General features: G+C 44.9%; 1 protein-coding gene across 1 annotated transcript in view; it reads right to left on the bottom strand.

The window, feature by feature from the left end:
- Nucleotides 1-474: 474 nt before the first annotated feature.
- Nucleotides 475-10,543, bottom strand: part of Pigk (phosphatidylinositol glycan anchor biosynthesis class K) — an 82,699-nt gene continuing 72,630 nt past the window's right edge. The window contains exon 11 of the mRNA XM_051195574.1: nucleotides 475-943. Within this exon, the coding sequence (XP_051051531.1) occupies nucleotides 827-943 (117 nt within the window). The 3' untranslated portion in view covers nucleotides 475-826. The remainder of the gene's footprint in view (nucleotides 944-10,543) is intronic.

Raw genomic sequence — 10,543 nt, 5'->3', positions numbered from 1 at the left:
CCACTCTCGGTAAGACCACGTGGAAATACATAGAAATGGGTTAATAATTAAGACAGAGCTAGCCGATTAGAAACTAGCACCTGGCCAATAGCATTGTATCAAATACAGAGTCTCTGTGCATTATTTGGGGCTGGCGGCGTGGCGGCGAGACAAGACCAGGCGGCGGGCGGAAAAACCGTACTCCTTACAGGACTGTCCCCAGGGAAAACAAAGATACAGCTAGTCGGCAATCTGTCTTTTTTGGGACAAAAACTGAAGAGGACACAATCAATTCTTGAAGCTCACGGAATGGTTAAAAATGAAAATTAACAGGGCAAGTTTCTCTGTGCAATTAACACAAGAAACTCTCAAAGGCACAAACTTCCTAGATGGACAGCTACCAGGGCCTTTGTTTTCATTACATCTGCAATTCTGTCTGCAAAATCCCGGGAATGGCCTTAAATAAAAAGACCTGGAGAACACACGGGAAACTACAACACAAGTTAACTCTTTAGTGGTAATTAACCCTTCACAATTCTCACTTTTACAATGAAAAGAGGATAAAAAGAATCAATCAATGTGTCCCAATGTCATTGTCCCACAGTTTCTGTAAGACACATGCACTCACACATTCAGTGGCCAATAAAATAAACAAGTGCATTAACAATATTTTAAATGATAAAGTCAAAAGCTCATTAAAATTCATTTTTCCTAATTTCTTCCCAAATTTACACAAAAGCAACACATTTAAAAATATGTAAAACAAACCAAAACAAAACAACAAAAAAACTATGCTTTTATCCAAGGCTGCAATCCTCCATTTACTCTTCTTCCTACATCTCGATGTCTAAAAGATGAACTTCATATGCTTGATTCCGTAGGTCTTGAAGAAGATCATGACGATGAGCGCCCACAATCCCAGGATGAAGCCGCCAGGAGGGTGCCAATCCTTTGGCTTCGGTTTCTGCAAAACAATGACAACATGGCCGACTTAAACAGGGGATGAAGTCAGCAATGGAGAAAGTCAGCGCCAATGGAAAAAAGAAAGGTAGTGGAGGTGTTGGAAGAGGGCGTTGGTGGCGGGGAAGACTTCAACTGAGACGAACATCCCAACGAACGGCAAGCTGACCTGGAGAGGTGGGCCCTGACCTCCAGTGTAACCACCGCAGCCCCCATTCAGCTGACTCAGCAGGGAGAGGGCTGCTGCTGATTTCTTCATGAGTTCCAGTTCTCTATGCCTCATCTTTCCCGCTAAACTGTCTCCACGAGAGTCAGGCCACTGGTAGGAAGCACTCACTTAGTGGGCACTAAGTCAGAGGATGAAGACATCGTGGGACACCCCAGCTGTTCATTCACCAGCAGCCTGGCAGCAGGTGGCCTAGGCCGCACCCCGGTGTGCTTCCTCAACACACCCCACAGTGTAGGGCTGGGTGTCATGAGTGCCTGTCTAGCAAAGACCATCCTCCCACCGCGTGTGTCCTCAGCAGTTGCAATATAGCTGTGTAAAGGTGTGTGACTAGTACGCCTTTATGTGTCAACTTACTCTAACATAGCTGTGTAACTAAAGGTGTGTGACTAGTACGCCTTTATGTGTCAACTTACTCTAACATAGCTGTGTAACTAAAGGTGTGTGACTAGTACATCTTCATGTGTCAACTTACTCGAATGTTTGCCAGGACAATGATAGTTGCAAAATGGGAATAAACTTCTATTATTTCAAATTAATTCACCAAACTAAAAGGACAAAAGCTTTTTAACTTGGATTTTTAAATTTTAATTTGGATCATGATAAGTTTTGAGGATTTTTAATCAAATATTTAACATGAAGTAAACTAATAACTTACTGGTACACTCCAACTTCATTCCTTTGTCTGATCATATGGTCTTCCTCTAGAAAGGTCCCCAAAATCTGGCCCAAGAATATTAAAGTTGGCAATAGTGGTATATATCAGTTCCTAGCATGTAGGGAGCAAAAGCAGGAACCTAAGGCTGGCCTCAGCTACATAGCAAATTCTAGGTCAGCCTGGGCTGCGTATCAACATCTCAGAAACAAATGTACAGAACAAAGGAAACAAATTTAAAATTTATTTTAAATTTTTAAATTTTGAAACAAATTTAAAACTGTAATTTTCCTGTATGTAATGGGGGGGGGGGATCTGAGTTGTAGCTGTGTTTAAAGACCTTCTTAACATGGACACAGTCCCCAGCGCCACACACACACACACACACACACACACACACACACACACACACACACGAACGAATACACATGCACACATATGTGTACAAGCACACACACAGGCATACACCACACATGTGTGGACACACACACTCATACACACACAGGCTCTTTGATGGATTGGATCACCTGTGTAATGATGGTCATGACAGAGATCCCTGCATCACATGAAATTTTAAGTACAGCAGTTCTCAGACCACTCAAACATTAGAATTCTTAGAAGTCATGGTTTCTTTACCATGGAAGACTATTTTTTTCAATCAAAAGTCTATAATGATTAATATAAAGCAGTTAGGATAAACCTAGGTAACATCAATGTAACAGAAAAACTAATGTGTTAACTAAGCATGATTACTGCTCTGCCCATCACAGTCCTCTGCTGCCAATCAAACACTTGGTAAGGCTCACGGAAGCACTTCATCCTCTCCCACACTACACAGCAGGTCACAGCTCCCAGTACAGCAGAACTTCACACAGCCTGCAGGTGAACTGGATCTCTGGTTCACAGGGCATTAGAACATACATCGGAAAGTACGTAGGTGCACACATGCATTATCCTCCTAGGAAGAGTAAACAGCTTTAATTCAGCACCAGGGTAAAATCCCCAGAGTCAGTAGGAGCCAGAGAATCTTTCTATAAATCAGATCAGCAGTTTTGGCACTGAAAGTATCCAGGGGGTGTTCCCAGCAAGCCAGTTAAATTCCACAACAAGATTAGAGAAACAAGTAGTTAACAGCAAACCACTTCTGCAGCCAAAGAAGCTACTTCTGATGAAATGGTTTCCTTGGCATTGAACTTCAATCAAGCTCCAAGGCCAGAAACAGCTGACAAAGTTAAGCCAATTGATGAGAAAACGGCATCTTTGTAAACAACTATCATTTCTCCAAAGACTCAACAACCACCCGTGACAGCTGTGATGTGTTCTTCCAAAAGTGCCTGGAGAACTGCAGCCCTGCCGAGCCTTCAGCCTGTGGGCAAGGGGACAGAAGGAAAGCTGGGCCTAGAGCTCCCCAAGGGGACACTTAGAAGGTAACAGCAGAAGATGGACAGAGTTCATGTATATACTCAAGTGTGCGTGCACCTGTACAAGAATCATAAAATATAACACAAATGGACAAAAGCAGCAAATTTCAGCTTTCAAATACCAGCATTTGCAGTGACAAGATTTTTTTTAACTTATTATGCATTTAGCACATGTGCTGTTCATTACATGCACTGTGGCTTGAGCTGAAGAAGGCATGTAAACTGACGAGCCTTTCCCTCCTCCTCAGTATGCCCTATGCAAAGGCACAGAAACACAGCACGTGTCCTACCACAATCCAGTTAACTTCTCCAAGAGACCCACAGCCTTCACTGTCCGTGAGTCTTAAACACCAGGTCTCCAAGGGGGTGCAGGGCCCAGTTTTCAAGTTGCTACACGCTATGCTAACGGTACTGAGCGAGGAGAAAGTACAACTCAGCTGAGAAGGGCATGGGAGTCTGCTGCCTCCCTGCCTGCTACTTCTACCATGGAAGGATGGAGCTACGTGGCAGCCCAAGTTGCATATTGCATCCCAATCTCTCTAGTGGCACTCTGTCGTATTCCCATTTATACACGCTCCCCAGAACCATGTGGCACTACAGAGGGCAATGACATTCTAGAATACTCAGACATGTAGACTTTATCTAGACAGAGGAACAGACATTCATGTGGTAAGCTATCTTCCAGGGGAAATACGGCGTCAGCCTTGTCGGCACCGGAAGGAAGGAAGGAAGGAAGGAAGGAAGGAAGGAAGGAAGGAGCCTATCCGTTTCTTTAAGGTGCCCAAGCCAGTGTGAGCCGCAAGGCAGCACAGGACCCTGGCTTGCTTCATGCTGCCTACCAGGTGCTGGGAACGGACGGTCACACGAGGGTAGAGGGACGCCCACACTCTCGGAAGCACAGAAGCCCCCCAGCATGGTGGAGGTACGGACAGGAGGGCGGACGGAACCTTGTGGGCTGGTTAACCTGCATTCTGCATGCAGCCACAGAGACACAGGAGGACCAGACCGGAACAGACACTGCACCCCTGAAGTTGTCCTCTGAGCTCAACATGTGTGGCAGAGCATGGGTTCCCTCTCATAATAAATAAAACAAAACACAAGGAAAACCATAAAGAAAAGTACGAAGGAAAACACCCTGCCCACTGAAAAAGGGAGACATCCTGAGGATGCAGGAGAGACACTCCTGCAAAAAAAATTAATAAGGGACCAAAATATAATTTAGAAAATTAATACTTGGCATGAATTTTAATAAAAATGAACAAATGATAGAAGATACAAGAATTATCTAAAACAGTGGCTGTTAACCTGTGTGGGTCAAGACCGTTTGTGGGAGTTGAACAACCCTGTCACAGGGGTCACCTAAGGCCATCAGAAAACACATTTATAATTCATAACAGTAGCAAAATTACAGTTATAAAGCAGCAATAAAAATAAATGTAAGGTTGGGGGTCATCAACACTTGAGGAACTGTACTAAAGGTCGCAGCATCTGGAAGGCTGAGAACCACTGCCCTAAAAAGAAAAGAAAACAAAGACCACAGGCTGAGGAGAGAAGGGAGCCGGCGGCATGATCTCCTCAGGACACCGAGCTCCGCGCAGGCTGGGAGGACTCTGCTCTAGGGCATCCCGGCTTCTCAGGCACAGCTGTACAGCGGGTCAGTGGTAGGGCCCCGGCCCAGCATGTCTGAGCGAGTGTCAGGCTGTGGACAGGGTGGCGCTTCCACACCCCTGCTTCTGGAACCGGCTGGGCTAGAAACCGCTTCTGGATAAAGGAATGTACACTGGCGTAACCTCAGGAGACTGCCTTGCTTCTGCCTTAGCCACCTGCCCCCATCAGGAGGAAGCCCAAGGTCTGGAAGAAAGTGGAGAACACACATCTTTGCAGTCAAAACACGGCCAGGCCGCCTAGCTCACCCTCACCACGGCCAGGCCAGAAAGAACAAAGAACTTGCAGCTGAACTGAGCCCAAACTGCCAGCCTGCAGAACTAGCAACTCAACAGTCAAGGCTTAAGTCGCTCATTTGTGAAGTGGTTTGTTGTGCATCAACAGCCATGAAATGTAGCCACTGAGGTGATAGTTAATGAGAGAAGAAACTCACTCTTAAACTCAGGATGGAAAGACCCCACTGATCCACTTGTAGCTTCAGGGTTCTCCAACACTGTGTACACAGCAAGGGCCTGAGGGAACTGACTGGTCCCCTCCACCACGAACTCTTCTGACATACGTGACTTCTACCAAGTCACGGCTGACGCCGGTGTGGGTGAGCTCTACGGTCACGGCTGACGCTCTTAGAGTGAGAATTCTAGTCAGAGGTCAGATCAAAAAGCCAAGGCGGCAGCACGTCCTGCCTCACTGGACAGTGTTTAAGTCCCAGCATAAACACCCGCTCCCTGTACCCTTCAGAAGGCCAGGGACTCACTGGTGACAGTCAGATGCTGCCCCCTTCTGGAAAAAGAAACATCTCCCAGACCTCTGCTCTTGACCCTTGGTAAGGGAACTGACAGTGTGGCTAACCCAGTTAGGTATCTGTGGGTGACTGTTTCCCAGTGTGGCTTCCATTATGACAGAGCATTCACTACAGTTTCTCCTCACCATGGACTGCACTTTTCTGTGATGAGAGTACCTATTGGTAAGGTTTTTATGAATATCACTCTATTCTCACTTGGTCAATCCAGATACAACTCCCCAGAAAGAAAAGTAAACTTCCATTTGAGGCTATTGATACATTTAACAAAGTATATAAACTCATCTCTAATAACTATTGAGAAGGGTTCATATTCTTTTTAAAATCAGTAGCCATAAATCATGTCAGTAAGGGAATAATTTTATTTTCATTTACAATAGCAATTTAAAAACATAAGGCAGATAGGGATGCCTACAGCATGAGATGTCAAGTAAACAAATACATTATTCTGCGGAGAGGGATAAGCTCCAAAGGGGAAAAGAAAGGATAACTCTAGCCAATGATGCTGTGTTGACACAAAACCAGGAAGACGAGCTTGAAAGGAAGGAAACAGGCAACCAAGATTTACAGGTGAGAAAGTCATTGGGAGGGTAGAGTAGAAGGTGGCTATAATATAGATACAATGTGTATTCATGCATGACAGTACCAGATGATTTTTATAGACCTCAATGGATAACAATGGCAAAGGGTCACCATAGTTCCCTTACCCTTATCTTTGAGAAATAGTTCCAAGACCCCAGCAGGTACCAGAGGCCACAAAGTTTAGTGAGTAAACTATAGAGTAATAGATGACTAATACTAATAAAATATAATGATTTTAACAACTTTCTATAATAAATGTTACCTGAATGTAAAAGAAAGAATTTATAGATAGTCACAAGTTAATGGCAAGGGAGTTTCATATACTCAACACTGGATTAATATCAAAAAGTCAACACTAGAAACACCAAAATATATTATAAATGATTTAATGCTAAATATAAATATAGAGAACGAAAGAGATAAAATACAAAGCAAAGAGACGTAGAAGTCCAATGGTAATGAATGAAAACGAGAAAGCAAAGGTGTACAATGGAAGTAGACTTCTGAAATATGTACATTTTACAAAGTCTACAAATAAAATTAAAGGGGAAATATGACAGCAGAAGAAAGTCATGAAGCTTTCTCCCGACTTCACAAGGCGTGGGGTTTATCAATAAATGAGATAGGAGTAAAAGTTTCCATAGAACTAGAAAGAGCGAATTCACATTTGAAAACTTTCTGTTGTAAGGACGGTATGTACATGTTGTGCTATTTAAAATTTCACTAATAAATATTAATTAACAAGGTCAACCTCAGTTTTAGACCTTTAAAATGTTTCTTCTTCCTCGAGGAACCATACACAGTAAAGGAACTCAGAAGTTGACAAAGGTTTCCACACTCTCTGGTGTCAACCTCCTCAATAAACATCAACCAACAGCTAAAGCAGGCCGTGCCCTTGTGGTACACAGCCACCAACACGCTTACATACAATTTTATTGCTATAAGAGACTCCTACCCCATAATACGGAAGCTAAAACAATGGCTTATATCCAAAAGAGGGAAGTATACTAACGCCTTAGTTATGCCTTTCTGGAAGAAGGACTATTACAGGCGGACACTGATGACCTCATATGTGTCTGTACTTTAAAATGTATTTTATAATGGGTATGCATCTTATGTGAGGCAGGTAAGGGGAATGCACAGAAAAAAAAAAAAAAAAAAAAAAAAAGACTGCATCAAAAGAGCACCCTGGCTGGGGAGATGGCTCCTGGTTAAAACACTTGTCATGTAAATGTGAGGCCTGAAATCTGGATTCCTGAAACCCAAGTGATGATGGGTGTGCCTGCCTAGAACTCTGGCCTCTGAAGGCACAGACAGGGATCCTCAGAGCCAGAGGGTTAGCTAGACCTAACCTAAGGGTGAGCTCCAAGGTAGAAAAGCAATGGAGGATGATTCTTGACATCAGCCTTGATGTCCACATGTGTGAAACACACAGACACATACACTCACACACACACACTCACACAGAGACAGAGATACACACATACTCACAGACACACATATAGACACACAGATACACACTCACACATAGACAGGCACACTCACACACACACAGACACATACACACAGATACACACATACACTCACACACAGACACGCACACTCACACAGACAGATACACACACTCACACAGACACACGCGTGCACACGCACACACACAGCGGTGGAGAAGACAAAGGGGGAAGCTTTGCACACTCTTTTCCCACGGGCAGGAGGGCAGGAGCAGTCCACACCACTCCACGCGTGATGTGCTACCGACCCCACAGCACCATGGGCATCTCGGCAGCAGCACGGTGCGACACCCGAGTTTCAGTGTGTGCTCAACGCTATTGCTGCCATTTAATACAACTGCATGCGACACTTTAGACATCCTCCAATGACTGTTCCTTACAGCCAAGTGAAAGATCACTATAATTACTGCATTTCCTAGCATAGCTGTATTCAAAGTGAGCTCATATTAAAGTATTTTTATAATTTCATTCGTGTCCGTTAAAGCGTTCCCTAAAATGACTGATTTTATACAGCTAAGGTACTCTATAGACTGCTGTTAAATACACCTCTCTTTTGTTTAACCTCTCATAATAACATCTATAATACAAAGGTGAATGGCTTACATAAAACCACTGTGTGTCAGGAGCCAACACACAGAAGCTTAAGGGCTACCAATTATCAAAATGCCTAATATTTCATATTAAAGGGCTAGGTAGCTAAGCAACACTACTTAGAACTGTGAATAGCGTTCACTCCCCCTTTCGCATTGCGAGAACATTACCATATAACTTCAAAACACTTGAAGAGAGCACAGACCTAAGTATTAAATTTATGTAAAGAAACAGGATTTTTGAAATTATACATATTTATTGCTAAGCAAAGGGAAAATTACCAAAATTTCACCGTGATTCTTTTCTAAGAATAATGAGAGTTAATTATACAATACTCTAGAGAAACAAAATTATAAAATCATCTATCAAGGTTACAGTTACAATTCAGAAAATAATTGGCTTCTACTGTCTATTTCATACAGTTTATTAGTATTTCCAGTATCTCCATACCCTTCACATAAAACCTAACTTACATCCCCTTTTAAAATGTTAAATATGCATGAGTGTTTTGCCTGCATGTGTCTCTGTATGCCATGTACATGCAGTGCCCGCAGTCCCTGGGACTGGAGCTGCCAACCGCTGAGTCTCCATGTGGGTCCCAGCAATTGAACCGGGACCCTGGAAGAGCAGCCGGTGCTCTTAACTGCTGACCATCTCTCCAGCCCCATGATAAAAGTCTTTCCATTACATTAATGCATAAGAAGAACCTGGCCGGCAGACTTGCAAGACGACCCCACGATTCCATGCTGTGTAGAGCAAGGACGGGGCCTGAGAACAGGGCCCTGTGAGCAGCTGTACTGTCAGGCAGAGAAGGGTCCCAAGGCGTGACTTAAGGTTTTCAGTCAAAAGGAAAATCACTGGGACGGAGTGAAGCCAGTGGGGAGGGAGGGTCTGCCCTATCGGATGGTCTGGGTGTCAGACAGAGAGTCAAGAAACACAGATGTGCTAGAGGCAGCCGGGATGCATCCTGGGTATTGAGTCAAAGCCACGCAGCAGAGTGGACAGCGGCCAGCAGCAAGAGCACACACCTCTACACAAGCACGGCCCCGACTCCTTCACGGGACACATGGAAGACATGGTCACCGGTGTTACCCTGACTGAAGCTGCTGAGTGCAAGACTCAGCTGTGTCAGAACCAGACTCCTGGGAAATGCGAGTCAATGGCGACTGCAACCCGTTACAGAGCAATGCAAAAATCAATGCACATACTCTCTCTCTCTCTCTCTCTGTACTCTCTCTCTGTGCGCGTACACACACACACTCACACACACACTCACACACTCTCACACACTCTCACACATTCACACACACTCACACACTCACACTCACTCTCACACACACTCACAACACACTCACTCTCACACACTCACACACCCTCACACTCACACACTCACACACACTCACATACACACTCACTCACACACTCACACTCACTCACAGTCACTCACACACACACTCACACACTCACACACAACTACCAAGTTTGATACCTGTTCCCTGAGACAATAATTACTCTTAAAATAAACAAAACGCCCCATCGTGACTCCTACGGACTCTCCAAGACCTCACTCAAGTGTCACGCCAGTGTCTTAGTCCGTGCTCTGTTGCTGTGAGGAGACGCCAGGACCTCACCCTCCCTGTGGGGACATGGTGGCACACAGGCAGACATGGTGCTGAGGTCCATACACAGGCAGAGGCAGGGAGAGACACCAGGCCTGGCTTGAGCCCAAAGCCCGGCCCCAGTGTCCCAGTCCCACCTCCTTCAACAAGGCCACGTGTACTCCCCAGGGCCACGTCTCCTAGTCCCCTCAAGTAGTGCCCTGGTGGCCAAGCACTCACTGTTATCACACCGAGGGAACCCAATCAAGAAGAAAAGAGGGACGCACGCACGAGGAACTCAAACATACTCTTCAAACAGAACACACACATGATTTTCTAAAGTTAAAACTAAGGCCTGCGGCACTGTGGTCAGAGAAGCAGCCCCCACGCCAGCTGGCACCCCCTGGGAACCCACAGGCCACTCCAGACAGGGAAGCAGATCAGCATCAGAGAAGCTGCCTCCTGCAGCAGCTGGAAACAAACACACCAGACAATATGCAGAGAGTGAGAGACGTGGGACACTCAGCCCTCAACGGAACACTCAGCCATCAAAGGA

Source organism: Phodopus roborovskii, unplaced genomic scaffold, assembly GCF_943737965.1.
Source record: "Phodopus roborovskii unplaced genomic scaffold, PHOROB, whole genome shotgun sequence".
Classification (NCBI taxonomy): Eukaryota; Metazoa; Chordata; class Mammalia; order Rodentia; family Cricetidae; genus Phodopus; species Phodopus roborovskii.
Note: the sequence above shows the minus strand (reverse complement) of the source record. Positions and strands in the feature narration are given on the sequence as shown.